The 16,988-nt window shown below is 39.4% G+C and overlaps 1 protein-coding gene across 3 annotated transcripts in view; it reads right to left on the bottom strand.

Moving 5' to 3' along the window:
- mdga1 (MAM domain containing glycosylphosphatidylinositol anchor 1) overlaps nucleotides 1-16,988 on the bottom strand; it is a 380,665-nt gene that overhangs the window by 258,487 nt on the left and 105,190 nt on the right. For 2 of the 3 annotated variants that reach the window (XM_008125164.3, XM_062973681.1), the window contains one exon: nucleotides 1,916-2,055. In XM_008125164.3, the coding sequence (XP_008123371.1) occupies nucleotides 1,916-2,055 (140 nt within the window). Of the gene's footprint in view, nucleotides 1-1,915; nucleotides 2,056-7,758; nucleotides 8,025-16,988 lie in introns of those variants that run through there. The other variant, XM_016990606.2, reaches the window with a different exon arrangement.

Here is a 16,988-nt window from a genome sequence, read left to right as displayed (position 1 = left end):
ACACAACTATTTTCAGTCTTCCTAAAGGTGTTCAAAATACAAAGGTACAATGATATTATCAGCTGTTAGTCAAATGTTTCAACTTTTCATTTCCAAGTAGGTGATACATAATTTTGAAATATTTACTTGGCATCACTTTTTCCAATGAATTCTAGAAATTGTGTTTTTAAATGCTGATAATGCTTTCTTAGATCTACTACTACTACTTCAAAAAGAAGAAAAACAAATGTTCTCTATAATTGTACCCATATTTTAATTGGAACTTATTCCCATTGATTTCAGTTAACCTTTCTTTCAGTGCTAATGATCAACAAAGAAGTTTATAATTGTGAAAAATATTGCCAAGTGTGAAGTTTCAAGTTAAATAACCTGGAAGATATAAAGATATTGACAGTAACATAGAAATTTGAAAAGCCTTTCATAAATATTTTTGGGGAAGGAATAAGGGAATGGAAAATCTGTCAATTTTTGAATAATGTTTTTATAATGTTGGCTATACAAGGGAAACAAATCATGAAGCTATGTAATAAATGCTGCCATGTACATAATCAAATGCATTTAAAAAGTAGCAAGCTTACATTAGGTTTGGGTTTTTTTTATAATATACTCAAACAGAATATGAACGTGGTTATTTATCCCACATTAATAAGGAACTTGAAAGAATCATCTAAAAAACACCATATAGGTCAGAAGTCCCCAAACTCAGGGTCTCGGTGTATTCTGGATTTCAACTCCAAGAAGCCCTAGCCATCTTGGTGAAGAATCAGGAATTCTGGGGGATGAAGTTCCAAACATTTGAAGGAACAAAGTTTGGTAACCACTAATATAGGGCAAGCCCAAGAATGTTGTTCTGTGAGGGACAAATACAAATTCAGAATTAGTCATGACATCCTGAAAGCAGCAGATACTTTGGGAAGGGTGTCCAGGCCATCTGGCATTCACAGCTCTGTCCATTAATACTGTCTACCTAATCCCTGATCTATGAGACTGCCATTTCACCTTGCCTAGTGGGTTACCCTATAGTCAGCATATTTCAATAGGGTGGGAATGGGTATTCTTGCTAGATGAACTGCTTTTCTTAACTTTGTTTCTATCTTAACATTAATGTTAACATGACTTCTAATACTGAATTGTCTTAAATTCTTCTTGTAGGTATTATTGACTGTGTAGCCATCCCAAGCTAGACAAAGATAGAGCTGAAAGGAGAGGTGGAAAATAAATAATAATAATTACTATCATTATTATTTTGCTTCTATGTCTAGTGAGACCACAGAAAAGTCTCTGAGGAGAGCAGGAAGGAAGAGTGCTGACACTCCTGCTCTTAAAGTGCTGTATTCTCTGGAGGGCTCTGTCCACATCTTTTCATGCTTTCCTGGGGCCATTTAGTCACTCACCACTTGGCTTTTAAGCAATTGTGTTCCTAAATGAGGAGTTTTATCTCTGCACACATCATCTGTTGTGTTAGGAACGTCTCTCACCCTTGTACCATGGGACTCTAGGAAAGGTCAGTAACACTTCAAAGTCAACCTCCACTGGCAGCTGTGTGATGGTCACTCTGGGAAATGTGCTGATGAGGTTTAGCCTAGTAAACTATCTTAATCAGAAAATTCCAAATTCAGGTGGTCAGAATAGCAAAAATGAATACTACAATAAATAAGTAAAATAAGTAAAAGTGAGTCCCAGCTTTTCACTGTTTTTCTTTTCCTGTTCTGTAGATGGAAAGGCACATTACTGAAAGTGGTCAGCATATCAGTGTATTGAGAAAAGTATTCAGATTAATCTGGACATCAACTATTAAAAAATCCATCAACACCGCATCTTTTTCACTCAAGATGATCATTATGGACATGCAGGAGAGTATTTGGCAAAGTAATACATAAACAATGAAGGGATGATAGGTGGGCACAAAGCTTACCTGTGGCCGTGGATGCCCCGTTACCAAACACTGCAAAACAAGGGTGTCCCCTTCTCGAATGGTGTACACTCGTTCACTGATGTTATCTTCCTTTACAACACATGCTTGTCCAGCATGGATGATCTGAGCCTGAGCAGGTGCTGCAGGAAAAAAAAAAAGAATCAGATGAGCTAATGTCTGTGTCTCCAGTGCCCATTTACTTTACCTTTTATGTAATATCTTGGGACTTCTGAGAACTGAAGTCTAATCCATTTGGAAAGCCAATGTTCCACCAACATATTGACAGTGGAACATTTGAAATGTTGAGAGACTGCTGCACTTTCCAGCAGTGCAACTGAATACATGTCCACAGAGGGGCAGGGTTTCAATTACAAATAAACTACAAATATTCACAAGCAAGACCCTTCTCATTGATCTGCACTTGTCTTCTCTTCTTTCCACTTCCTCCCACCCTTGTCAACACGTACACTGTTCATTTATCCTTCAAATGCTTTGTTTGTTAAATGTTAATAAGGAGTGGTAGCAATGGTTAGTAAGGAATTGTGTCTTATCTTAGTGGTAAATGACCAAAACCAGAGTTCTGAATTACTCTGACCACACATAGAACATATTTTGCACCTACAGGTTTCCTTTTGCCAGTCAACAGATGTTAATGGCAAAGATCAAGTTTTGCATTTAGGAGTCAAGGAACCTAAGTTCATTCAATTTAAAACTTCAGATGTCAACCCATTGTTATCTGTAAGCATCCTTTTAAAAATAATTTTTATTAAAAAATTAACCTTGCATTGTATGCTAATGAAATAAAGTGATGTTTGTAGTAATTCATTTTTCAAAATCTTTTGGTTAAATCATAATTCATTTGTTGCCATCTGTGTTTCACATAACACATGCAATATTTGCATAAGATTTCAGGAAGTAAAAGTAGTTGCCCAAGGAATAGTATATTAAACCATTTAAACAGACAAAACATCTAACCTGGAATCTCCTGTATGGCCAAGTTATAAAATCTCTCCCTGCCCACATTCTTGTCAACTAAGAAAATTTGGGATTAATCATTTCAAAGAAGCCCCCTGAAAGAGTTTGATCAATTAAAGTAAGGGGTGGGTAGAATGTAAAAAGGCAAGGTGGAAACTAGGGGGAACTTTGAGGAAATCTGAATTTTTATTACTACTACAGTCTGCCCTCACTTTTCGCGGCAGTTAGGTTCCAGGCCTGTCCACAAAAAGTGAAAAACCATGAAGTAGCGGCACTCTATTTATTTTAATAAATATAGCCCCCATGCCTCTTCCCTCCCTCTTTTCCTCTTTTAACGTACTGTACTGTATTTCTTGCTGTTCCTGAGGTGATGAGGCGCAGGCAGGGCCTACTGGCGCTGCCTGCAGGCGGCTGAGGAAGCACGGGCCGGGTCACGTGCCTCAAACTGTGTCCTTTTGTGCCTGTGAGGGGAGGGCGGGCCGGATGGGAATCCGTGGAACCCGAACCGCGAATTAGCAAGGGAGCACTGTACTACTACTATTATGTTTATGTTTATGTATACCCCATTTTCTTCTCTCCAGAAGGAGACCCAAAATGTCAACACTGCATAAGCAAGAACAAACACATTAAAAAGGAGTGGTTCTCAACCTGTGGGTCCCCAGGTGTTTAGGTCTAGAACTCCCAGAAATCCTAGCCAGTTTGCCAGCTGTTAGGATTTTTGGGAGTTGAAGGCCAAAACATCTGAGGACCCACAGGTTGAGAACTGCTGCATTAATGGATTGAAAAGGGGTTAACTGCAGAATATCCTAAGTAATATACAATAGCAACCATCATGAAATCAATACAGGAAGATAAGTGGAAGCAGCCACAGCATATGCACCCACTGACTGGAAGGCCTTTTAGGGGAGAGATTTCTATCTCCAGATAGACATGTAAGTGATCCATACATTTATCATACAGAAACCATTAGCAACATCTTTAGGAAACAAAACAGTGGGTGCATAACTATACACCTTGATTTCTGTGATTTGACAAGTGAAATTAGGCTGGTATTGCATTTTAAGAAATAGTTAACTAGTTCTAACTCATGGAAATGCATGAATAAACATTCTCTGTGTAACACCTTGGCAAAGCAATTGTTACACAGAAGGCTCCCTTTTCTCCTCCTGTTTCTCTTTCCAGCTGACTGATGATTTATTGGTAGGATTATTCCACAAGTACTATCCAAACAATTGTGGATTAATAGATTCACTCTGTTTACTAGAATGCCTTTACAGCAAATATGCTGGAGCTCATCTAGTCCCCCTCCGTTCCTTGAATTCAACATCTGTAGAGACCTCCTGCTATTCTGCTCACAAGAAGCTCCGCTGTCATTAAAAAACAAACATGCCCAAGACAAAGTGCAAAGCTCTGTAGATACAGCTGAGCAGATGGGAGGCCTGCCCTTCCCAAGAGGACAAGGGATTAATGTTTACTAAGTATGCCTGTATTGGGAGGATGAAACATTTATATAAACCTAGAAATAGAGATTTAGAGCTTGTGAGAATAAACCACAAGGCATAAACACACAAGCATAGAACCACAAGGCTGATACTGTTGAATAGTTCCATAATTTCCCTGCCAAGGTATCCTACCTCTTTCATTCTTTCTTGGTTAACTAATTAAAAGGATACTTCTGTGCCAATATCCAACAAATTTCATTTCATATATTCTCCGCTGCTTCCCTGCTTAGATCCTATGGGCAAATTTGTAGAGAACCAGTCATAGGCAGCCATTAGCTTATGAATCTGGCATTTTTAGTCATAAAAATGTCAGATTCATGATACATTTTGTTTTGGTGCCTCCATGAGGCCTGTTTGACAAGCATTCATATACAAATGTAACATCCCTCAGAGAAAGTGATTTAAAGTGGCCAACACAAAAGAACTATGCAAATAGAAAGGCCCCTAATTTTTTTGTTTAGATAATGTATGACCTAATGTTCTTGCTTTGGGCCATCTTGATTCTTTTTTTTTTACTAGCTCCATGACTTGTTGGTGGTGCCACAAAACACAGTATTTTGCCCATACTACTATAATAAAAAATGTAAAGTAAAATACATTTTAAGTTGTCTTGAATCACAAAGTTGAGGTAGGTTCCTTTTTCCGAGAAGAGACCACAAGGGCAATCCAGTCCAACCAGTATTAATACAAAGTTGTCCTGTCACTGTGTTCTTAATTGTAATAATATGAAATTCAAAATATAATAATATACATAAACTGAGTATTATTTGTAGGTCAAAAATATGAGAAATGAGCAGATACATTTAGGCATGATTTATGCAGATATAACAAACATTTTTTGGAAAGTACTCAAAGATGAACCTAATGTTTGTTATATCTGCATAAATCATGTCTAAAAGTATCTGCACAATTCCCATATTCTTGATTTACAAATAATACTCAGAGTATGTATATTATTCTATTTTGAATGTCATATTATTACAATTAAGAACACAGTGACAGGACAACTTTGTATTAATACTAGTTGCATAGATATCTGTTGAGTCTGATACGTAGCAATCCAGTCCAACCCCCTGCCATGCAGGAATACACAATTAAAACATTCCCAAAAATGGCCAATTACCCTTTGTTAAAAAGCTCCAGAGAAAGAGACTACCACTTTCTGAGGTGGTATTTCACTGTCAAACAGCTCTTAACATCAAGAAGTTCTTCCTAATCTCTTTTACTGCAATGTGAATCCATTGCTAGTGTCCTAATTTCTAGAGCAGGAGCTCTTTCTCTGGATACATTTGGTGAAATATTCCTTATTCCAGTGGTTCTCAGTCTTTGGTCCTACAGATGTTTTGGACTTCATCTCCCACAATTCCTAACAGCTGGTAAGATAGGGTTGTTGTTTGTCTTTCGGGCTGTGTGGCCATGTTCCAGAAGTATTCTCTCCTGACGTTTCGCCCACATCTATGGCAGGCATCCTCAGAGGTTGTGAGGTATGGATAAACTAAGTAAGGAAAGGAAAGAGTCCAGGGTGTGGCAAGAGTCCTTTGTCACTGGGAAGCCAGTATTATTGTTTCAGTTAATCACCCTAATTAGCATTGAAAAGGTTTTGTCTCTTGCCTAGGGGCATCCTTTGTTCAGTCATTAGCTGTCCTCTGCCCTCACATGCTTGTGTGGACAACTTCAACAGAAAGGAAGAAACCATGAAAACGAACAAAATCTGGCTACCAGTATTAAAAAACTCTAAAATCAAAACAGTAGATGGGAACCAACACTCCATACCTCACAACCTCTGAAGATGCCTGCCATAGATGTGGGCGAAACGTCAGGAGAGAATACTTCTGGAACATGGCCACACAGCCCGAAAGACATACAACAACCCTGAGATCCGGCCATGAAAGCCTTCGACAACACAGCTGGTAAGATAGCTGAGATTTCTGGGAGTTGACATCCAAAACATCTGGAGGACCAAAAGCTGAGAACCACTTCCCTATTCTCCTCTTCCCAAATCTCCCTGTGTACACAGAAATTGTAGGGACACCATTTGCATTGAGTTCAATGTATCATCAGGCCAGAGAGATAAAAGGGGATAGAGAGAGTAAAGGAAGGGGTGGAGGCTACCTATATATAGAGAGAGGGGGGGAGGGGGAGGGAGGGAGAGACAAGAGTTTACCTAGCAATTCCAACATGAAAAGAATTTTCCCTCTCAAAAGTGATTTGTACACCTGGCCTTTAAATTGACTGCTGTGAACTAAAAATTAATGAATGGATGATTTATGAATCAAGTTAATACTGTTGATAACAGTAATTATTCTAATGGAGAATGGTGTCTTTGAATCTTTTAATATGAAAGGGTTTTTATATATGCCATGCATGTTTTTTTTGGTACAGAGTATTTTATGTTGGTGTGTGTGTAATATTAAAGAAAAATTGGTCGCTGTGGGAGGATTAATCCCCCTCTGGGTAATAAATTGTCTCATGGTACAATCTTTTTGTTAATCCTTTCCCTTTGATTGTAGAAAATTCTACTTGTTTCTGACTTGAATCTCAGGACATGTTATTATGTCAACATTTCCTTCATTTACTATATGTCTGTTATTTTTCAACAAATATACCCTGCCCAAGATCTGTGTTTCCTGACTAGATGTTTAGCATAAAAATCTGAATTACCTGAAAATAATATCCCATTGCATGCTCAGTTTTGGTCTTCTCTGTCATTAAGACTCATCACACATACAGAAATACTTTAACCATTATTTATTACATCTCATGGAATATAGAGTAACACCTGGCTTTCAAGAATCTTTTAAGAACATACTGCACAATTAGAGTGTATGATTACACTTTAAAGGCTAAGGAGTCTTGGAATTTCCCCTTGGAGAGAGAAATTTAGAATCTCAGTCAGAGAGCTCTGGCACAAGATCAAAGTACAAAGGCCAGGATACCACTAGATATTCGTATTGCAAATAAAATGGAAACATAGTGTTACAACTGTGTAATGTAGAAGGAGCCCAGAACAACTTAATTGAAATTGGCTTCAAATGGTTCTGGTTCCTGAAGTGGCAACACAGATTCCGTCTACTTCTCCTCCTGGCCTTATACCCTTTGGATTTGCAGTAGGAGGTAAGTTCTTGCTAATTCCATTTTTGTTCTCTTCAATCAATCTAGTTGCTGGTGCCTCCGTTTTCCCTCTGAAAACAAGAGACAATTTCTACAGTTACTGTATTTCATTGCACAATAATCACACTTCTCTCCATCCCTTTTCCATCAAAAAAGGGGGTGCAACTATTACACAAGAAAAAAACTTGTCTTTGATTCTCTGGTTTCTGGAGTTTTTAAAAACAAACAAACCAACAAACAAATAAAATGCTTTACCTCTGAAAGGGAAGGAGGAGGAGGAGGGATGATCCAGCTTCAGTTGAACAGCTAAGTTTCTGTTTAAGCTGCAGAGCCATTTAGGACTGATTTTCCCTTCCTTCCATCCATCCATCCCTGATGGCAAGGCAGTTTAAAAACTATAAAATGGGAGGTCTCAGAAGCTCCACTCTTCTCTCCTTTCTCCTTCCTCAAAGGCAATGCAGTTTTAAAAACTTGAAATGGAGGTCTCTGGAATTCAGATCTTCCCTCATTCCTCCTTTCTCCAAAAAAATCAATTCCAGGTTTTGTAAACTGCCTTGCCTTGCAAGAAGAAGGGAGGCAGGAGGAGAGAAGATTGGAGCTTCAGAGATCTCTATTATTCAGTTTTAAACTGCTTTGCCCATAGAAAAAGAAGGAAGGAAAAATCTGCCCCAAATAGGGGTGTGACTATTGTGCAAGGAAAACAAAAATTCAATTTTTGGCACCCCAAAATAAAGGTGCAACTATTATGCAGTGGCAACTATTATGCAATGACATATGGATACATTTAATCCTCCTTCAAGAAGCAGTATTTACTTTTATCTAAAGCTCAGATTCCTACTCAATTATTATTTTGAAATATAACTCTTCTTTCTCTACACTGTGTCCACACTGCAAATAGAAATCTTGTCAATCCAGTAGTGACTTCTATGGGTGAACAGAACAAGGGAAACTCACTGAAACCCACAACCCTCTGAAGGATGAGAGACTGCTAACAAATACCAAATGCTGTAGGCTTCATTTCAGACAAAGGAACCGGCTTTTAAAACCACCTCTGTGGATGCCTAGCCAAAGGAAAACAAATGGAAACTATGTGGTTGCAACAAGATAGGCAACATGAAGGCCAGGTCTGTAGCTGGGGGGGGGGGGGGGGGGGGGTTAGGGTTAGGGGTTCAACCCCCCCCCCCCAATTTTTCAGGTTAAAAAAAACCTGGTTTACTCATGAATTTTAACTGGTTAACCAAATCCCCATGCTAAGTCTATGAGACGCAAAAAATTAAGAGTCCCTCCAGGCACTATCTCAAGCAGATATTGACAGGTCTGTAGCCGGGTGTGTGTGTGTGTGTGTGTCAAGGGTTCACCCCCCCCCCCAAAATTTTCAAAACCCCTCCTGAATTTTTTTTCTGGCTACGGCCCTGATGAAGGCACATACACAATAACCTTGGGCAACTTACACTCTCTCAGCCTCAGAGGAGGTCAATGGCAACCCCCCCCCCCAAACAAATCTTACCAAGAAAACCCTGTTATAGGTTTGCCTTAGGGTCACAATAAGTCAGAAATTAGTTAAACTCATAAACTATGCTTTGGGCAACCATCTGTTCATATCCTAAGAGCTGAGAAAAATGTTCTGGCTGGACCCTTTATAGACAAATTCTTCCTCAGACCTGTCACTACGTAGCGTTTTTCTTTAAGAAGACAACATGGAAAGACACTAGGGAGCTGCATAGTCTACCATACATCTTTTCTGCTTCACTAAACAGAAAACCAGAGCCTTCTAGTTAATTATCTCATTCTTTTTCAATTAGTACATTGCTTTTAATTAGCACTTCCAACTTTATAAGGTGCTAAATATGTCTCTCAGCCCACCCGCAACTTTAGAGATTGGTAAGGAATGGTTCAGGAATGTCTGGATGCTCCCAGACAAGTTATAACAAAAAGGGACTGAGCTCTATGTAGTCTTCTGACACATAATAATTTCTCTAAAAGCCAAGGGTTCTGTTTGAGAAAGATGTCCTCTATGTACTGTAGTAAAGGTAAAGGTTTTCCTCTGACATTAAGTCTAGTCATGTCTTACGCTGGGGGTTGATACTCATCTCCATTTCTAAGCCGAAGAGCCAATGTTGTCCATAGACAACTCCAAGGTCATGTGGCCAGAATGACTGCATGGAGTGCCATTACCCTTCTGCCGGAGTGGTATGTATTGATATACAGTAGAGTCTCACTTATCTAAACGGGCCGGCAGAACCTTAGATAAGCAAAAATCTTGGATAATAAGGAGGGATTAAGAAAAAAGCCTATTAAACATAAAATTACATTATGATTTTACAGATTAAGCACCAAAACATCATGTTTTACAAGAAATTGACAGAAAAAGCAGTTCAATACACAGTAATGTTATGTAGTAATTACTGTATTTACGAATTTAGCGCCAAAACATTGCAACATTTACTACAAAAACAATGACTACTAAAAGGCAAACTGCCTTGGATAATACAGAAGCTTGGATAAGTGAAGCTTGGATAAGTGAGACTCCACTGTACTTACATTTGCATGTTTTCAAACTGCTAGGTTAACAGAAGCTGGGGCTAACAGTGGGAGTTCACCCCACTTCCCGGATTCAAACTGCCCAGATAAATTGGGCATGTTGGCCAAATGCTCCAGCACATTTACAAGGCACAAAGTTTGGCTGTAACCACTTAGAATATGATACCAATGTTTGTTTTTTATTTTCAAAATAACTGCTTGTTTTCTAGTTCTCCCCTCTTATATTGGTTCATAAATATTTATCTTTCCATCTAGATCTTGGGTTTTAAAGTAATTTTTACAAAACAGGAGGGAGATAGCACCTCTCATTCATTTGGAGCACTTAAGAATCATTTGGGATTTGAAGACAAGCAACGTCTAAAAGCCAAATTTCAATCTGAGAGGGCTTTGTAGGGCATATCCCAGCAGTGAGCAAGGCAAAGGGCACATAAGCAAGCCAAAAGAAAGCAGGTAGACTAGATGCTATTCTTACTAATGTGGGCAATTTATCAGCAAGTTTATAAAACAGCTCAGCTCAGTGCATATCTACTCAAGAGTAAGTCCCAATAAAATCGCATTCCCATGCACAAAGCCCAGCTCATATCAATGGAACACCTTTTCTGCCTACAGTGCTCAACTTACTGCTACATGGGATACTGAAATTTGAACACAGTTCCTGAACTTACAGTGGAAACAGGAAAACATGGGCAATTGAAAACCCCACTGAAATTAACTACTACTGCTGGAAGTTACCATAGAGTCACGCTAGAGGATATAGAAAATTCATAGAGCTACAGTATATTTTTTTAGGAATTAGCCAGGGCAACTCTATGGTAATTTGCAGTGGAAGCATAACATAGAACCACTTGGAGAACTTAGAAAATACCTAGAGGATACATTTTGTCAAATGAAGGTAGGTGAAACTATGACTCATTCTGAGTACATATGCTCTCTTCCCTCCAGTCCCTATAAGCACAAAATAACTTTATAGGCTAGATGGGCAACACATGTAAGTTGCCTTTGTACTTCAGGTTAGAGCAGAGCTTCTTAAGCTTTTTTGATTCACAACCCTTTTTTACCCAAGAAATGTTTATGTGACTACAAGTATGTACAGGAAGGGAGAAAGGGAGAGAGAGACACGTATGCATGGGAGAGAGAGGAAGGAAGGCAGAGAGACTGTTGGGGGGATGATGGGTAGCAGAGTGGATTCCAAAACATCATTCTGGTCTCACCGCCCCCTTCTTCCGCAGGCTGACTTCTCTTGCGGAGAAACAGCACTGGCCAACAGAATTCCAGCAGCCGGAGGTTCAGTTGTAAATCCAACTGTTGTTAAACTTTATTTACATATTTACAGTTACATTTCCCGGCTTCAGAGCATAGCATTCATAGTCCATCTCCAGAGAATGCTCAAGCCGAACTCCACAGACACATTCCTCAGTCCAGAGGAAGTTCCGACCCCCAAAGGCCGGAAGTCATGCCTGATAGGTCATAGCAATCACAACAGGCTGTCAGTCAAAACTAGCCTGCTGTTAACTGTTTCATTACTGAAAAATACACTCTTGCTCAACAGCAGAAAACACTTGATTTACATTTCATACACATACAACCATAATCCAACAGAGACAGCATGCGTGTGGGATAGAAAGAAAGAGGGAAAGCAGAAATAAACGTGTGTGAGGAAGAACAGAAAACAGGGAGAGAAAGAGGGGAAGAGAAAAGGGAAAGCAGAGAGAGGTGTGTGAGAGACATGTGTACATGCAGAAGAAAGAGAGGAAGATGACTCCAAAATACTGTCATGGTGACCCCCATTTAGGGTCCCAACTCATAGTTTAAGGTTCCCCTTTCTGCTAGAGGTTCCCTTCTCTGGATTAAGACTTTGTTGGCAGAAGATTGCATGTTCCCTTAGGCCAGTGGTTCTCAACGTGTGGGTCCCCAGGTATTTTGGCCTACAGTTTACCAGCTGTTAGGATTTCTGGATGTTGAAGACTAAAACATCTGGGGACCCACAGGTTGAGAACCACTGCCTTAGGCAGTTCTCCAGATGTCTTCCTTACATCTGGAGAAGCACATTTGCTTCTGACTGAGGCTGATGTGAGGTGGCAGTTTTTGTCAGTGGTCTGCCTCAAAGTGGCAACTAAATGAATGCACTGCCACACCATCAGCTAACATGTTCTAGATAGGTAACAAATAAAAACAATCAGTTTTTACAAACAACCACAGCAGGCAGGCAGATGGATCATTTTATAAATAAAGCCAACCATAGCAAAATATTAATATGGTCAAACTGAAAGTGCTGAAGATCTTAAATGGTTATACACTGGAATAATGAAAATGATCACTAACCAAAGTCAAACAAATTGACTATTGGGTTTATTATTTAATTTTTATCCCATTCTTCTCCTAATATAGGGCCTAGGGTAGCCAGCCAATTCAAACATAAAATTAGAGCCATTTAAAACACACTGAGGAAAAATAAATAATAATAAAAAGAACAGCCCATCTAAAAATCTTTCTCCCTCAACTAGTTAGAAGTTGAAGATCTGTTTAAATAAAAAGGTTTTTTCCTGACAGTGAAAACTAAACCAAGAGGAGGTCAACTGAGTCTCCCTTGGAAGGAGTATAACTCAGAATGCAAACACCAAATAATCAAGGAGAGAATTCCACTCTTGTACAGTTACTGGGGGGAAAGCCTTTTCACTGATATCTACCCTGCTGTACTTCATTGGACAGAGTTGTCTTGAAGGAAGCCTCTTAAGATCTAAATCCTAGGTAGTAACAAGAGAAAGAGGTTATGCTTCAAGTAGTTTGTACACAAGCCATTTAGGGCTCTGCTTTGACCTAAAGACTGAAAGTATGGATAGTAGTGTGATGTAACCAATGAGTTAGTCATGGTTAGTAATTTTGTTACTGAAAGTTTACATACTGTTATCAAAGGCAGTGGTAGTCCAAGAGGTCACATATAGCAGTACAGCTGGGCAACACTTCTGTTGGACAAACTTAATATTAAAAATGATGGAGGAAGTACTGGACTTACAAAACTGTGGATACAAAGTTGTAAAATGCAATAAAGACTTTATAGTTCCAACTATCCTGGAATGTTTCAACATTTTTCTTGTGCTATACCACCCTTGAATATGCCTGGCCCTCACGTGTACTTGACCTCTATAGTAAGGTTTCTAACAAGCCCTTCATTTGATGTATATATACATTAAAATGGAAAGAAACTGAGAACTATAAAATACCTTTATGCCCTAAGCAATGTACTGTACAATACTATTATTACCATAATATGTGAGGTTTATAGGACTTCTGCTCCTGAAAAGAATGGTCATGTTCATAAAAAGCAGCAATGAGGAAAGAAGTGGGTTTTCAGCAATGAGAAAAGCAACATTTTAACAATTTTAACTCAGTATTAAAACACTGAGTTCAACATAATGGCTAAAGTACATGCAATAATGTATAATTTGAATTCAACCATTTTCCAGAATAAATTAAATAGGATTAATAGTTTGGAAAGAAAGTTGTGTAGGATAAAATCCATCACCCATTAAGTACACTGTTAATATTGTGCCATGTCATAGAGTACATAATGCAACTAAGGTTGCTACCTTGAAGTTCAAATCTGCCAGACACATATGGTTAAGCATCATAATGCAGAAGGAAATACGAGAGGTGTAGAACTTTCCAGCTGTTTCATTTCTTCTCCTGTCATTCACTCCTCCCCTTTGTAGCAAGTAAAACTCCACCAGCTTTGAATACCAATTGAATGAAGATGCAAAGTAGACTGTAGTTATTCTGTTTCCTGCTGAACTAAGTAATTTACATATAGAGGCTCATCAGTCCTGATTAGTACTTGGATGGGAGACGAGACCACAACAAATGCCAGGTGCTGTAGGCTACATTTCAGAGAAAGGAAATGGCAAACCACCTTTGAGTAACCTAGCCTAAGAACATCCCATGGAAGGTCACCATAACATGACAGCTATCTTAACGGCACATGCTTGATTTCCTAGATACTGGACTTGAAGTCCATTATTAAGGAGTTTCTGCTGCAAAGATCATCCTATAATGTGATGAGGAGCTCTGGGCTCTTCAGAGGGTGTTAGATTCCAGTTCCTACCAGCTTGATTGGCAATGGTCAAGAATTATATTCCAGTACCAACTAGAGGACCATAGATTTCTAACCTAAACTGCATATTAATAGAAATCTCATTCTCCAAGTATGGATCCTTACATAGTTGAAAGATCACCATACACATATAAGAGAAAAGTACTTTTGGACTTATCATGAGACAACATACTTCATTGGAAAAGACAATGCAAAAGGCAATGCAGGAAAATGGAACGACATGGATTGATTCAATTGAAGAAGTCATGGTTCAGAGTTCGTTGGGTCTAAGCAAGCTTCTTGGAGGTTTCTCATTCATAGGGTGCCAGGGCTTAATGGCAAATAACAGCAAATTAGCAACAAGAATTAAAGACAGATGAAGATAGTCTTGTAGGCATCCTAAAAGAGAGTGTGTATGAGAGTGTGAATAATAACACTATAATAATAACACTTTATATATATTCCTATCTCCTCAAGGATCCAAAACATTTCTAGACAGCTAGAAACCAAAACAGATGTGATTCATATTGCAACTTTTTTTTTGCTGATCCTACTTGATTCTTATACAGCAGATTATAACTTAACTTAGTATGTTATGTTCATTCTCTCCCAACCGGCTAGAAGCCATTTCATTATATATTCCAATAATCCCTACAGCAATAAGAACATTGTGTAATCCTTACAATGTGGCAATCCTTAATGTGGCAATAATGTACAAGTACCAAGGATTCTCACTGACAGAAGAAAATACACCAGTCCATGTATGCAATGAAGATTTGATTTTGAAGGCTTTCTTAAGTTCTGTTGCAAGAGAAAGCACAAAATACACCAAGTGGGAATAGCCAGTTCATCATCAACAGACATGTCTTCTGTTCCTTTAGCAGAGGCATAACGAAACAGAAATTGGGCAATGCTTTCTCCATCAATACCTGTCTGTCTCCTGTAATGAATAACAAAGCACATTTTATGTCTGTTAAACTCCAGAAATCTAAGTAGATTTTCAATTGCCTAATCCTAGGATCCTGCCCATAGGTGTTAGCTCTCTTTTAGGAATCCCTTCCCCTAAAAATAATATTTTTATCACATTTTTATGTCTTTCAGGAAATGAAACTTGACTTGGTAAATCTGGTCGCTTCCCTGCTGGGACCAGTACTGAGTAGATTTATTTTTAAATCACTGCCTTCCCGGTTAAGCTACTCATATTCTCTGTGAGCTGCTATTTGTTTTAAGCTGATTATTTATTATTTCATTTTAATTTTACTATATATCAAATGGCAGATGGCCTTATAATCACATTGTGACATTGATCAGTCACCTTTGGGTATGTGGTTTAGTACCTTGGATATAGTTTTCTGTATAATGGAATCTCCTATATAATTTGTCCCATGGCTTGTTTCCAAAAAGAACTGAGAGTTAGTAAGTGTAACCCCCAAGTCTCTCGGGGCCAGACTAATGTCATATCTGTCAGGTAGTTTCCCTTTCATAGCCATCTATGAGTCGAGCCAGTTTGGAACTACAGCATGGAAGAAACAGGAATTTTTGATCTTGCCAGAACCAGCCCAAGATATTTTCCTGCTTGAGGTAGAACAGTAAAAGGTACCTACCTCCAACTCCAAAGTCCAGGCCCTTTAAGCCAATCATGCTAGTGCTCACAATGCAGGCACTGTGTATGCTTCTGTGGGAGGGCATTCCATAGGCAAAGTGATTCTTGCCTCGCATGGCAGATACACATGGAAGAAGGCCTCAGATGATGACTAAATGTCTGCTTCCAAGGGTGCATCTACGCTGTAGAATGAATGCATCTTAACATAACTTTAGTTACCATGATTCAATGCTATGGAATCTTACTTACTTACTTAGGCGATCCCTCGTAGCTCGAGGACGATTGTCTTCCATCTCTGGTGTCTTGGGGGTGGGTTTTTAGGTTGCTGAAGAGACCCGCTTATTCTCCCGCAGTGAGGACATTGGTTTCCAGGTGGAAGGCGGTCCTGGTCAGGGTTAGCTTGACGCTCCTTCCTCTTGGCACGTTTCTCCCTTAAGCCCTCTGTTCGTGCCTCTTCGAACTCTGCAGCACTGCTGGTCACAGCTGACCTCCAATTAGAGCGCTCAAGGGCCAGGGCTTCCCAGTTCTCAGTGTCTATGCCACAGTTTTTAAGGTTGGCTTTGAGCCCATCTTTAAGTCTCTTTTCCTGCCCACCAACATTCCGTTTCCCATTCTTGAGTTCGGAGTAGAGTAACTGCTTTGGGAAACGATGATCGGGCATTCAGACAACGTGGCCAGTCCAGCGAAGTTGATGGCGTAGGAGCATCACTTCTATGCTGGTGGTCTTTGCTTCTTCCAGCATGCTGACATTTGTCCGCCTGTCTTTCCAAGAGATTTGCAGGATTTTTCTGAGGCAACACTGATGGAAACGCTCCAGGAGTTTGGTGTGATGTCTGTAGACTGTCCACGTTTCGCAGGCATAGAGCAGGGTTGGGAGGACAATGGCTTTATAAACAAGCACCTTGGTATCTCTACGGATGTCCCAGTCATCAAACACTCTCTGCTTCATACGGAAAAATGCTGCACTCGCAGAGCTCAGGCGGTGTTGTATTTCAGTGTGGAGAGGTGGCTGCCAAGGTAGTGGAAATGGTCAACATTTTCTAATGTTACACCATTAAGCTGTATACCTGGCTTTCCAGAGGGATTAGCTGGTGCCTGTTGGAAGAGCATTTTGGTTTTCTCGATGTTCAGTGAGAGGCCGAGCTTCTCGTATGCTTCTGTGAAGGTGTTTAGAGTGGCTTGTAGGTCTTCTTCTGAATGCGCACAGACTACGTTGTCAACAGCATATTGGAGTACTATAACAGATATTGTGGT

Source organism: Anolis carolinensis, chromosome 1 (assembly GCF_035594765.1).
Source record: "Anolis carolinensis isolate JA03-04 chromosome 1, rAnoCar3.1.pri, whole genome shotgun sequence".
Lineage (NCBI taxonomy): Eukaryota > Metazoa > Chordata > Lepidosauria > Squamata > Dactyloidae > Anolis > Anolis carolinensis.
The sequence above is the reverse complement of the archived record's forward strand: the minus strand, read 5'-3'. Positions and strand labels throughout refer to the sequence as shown.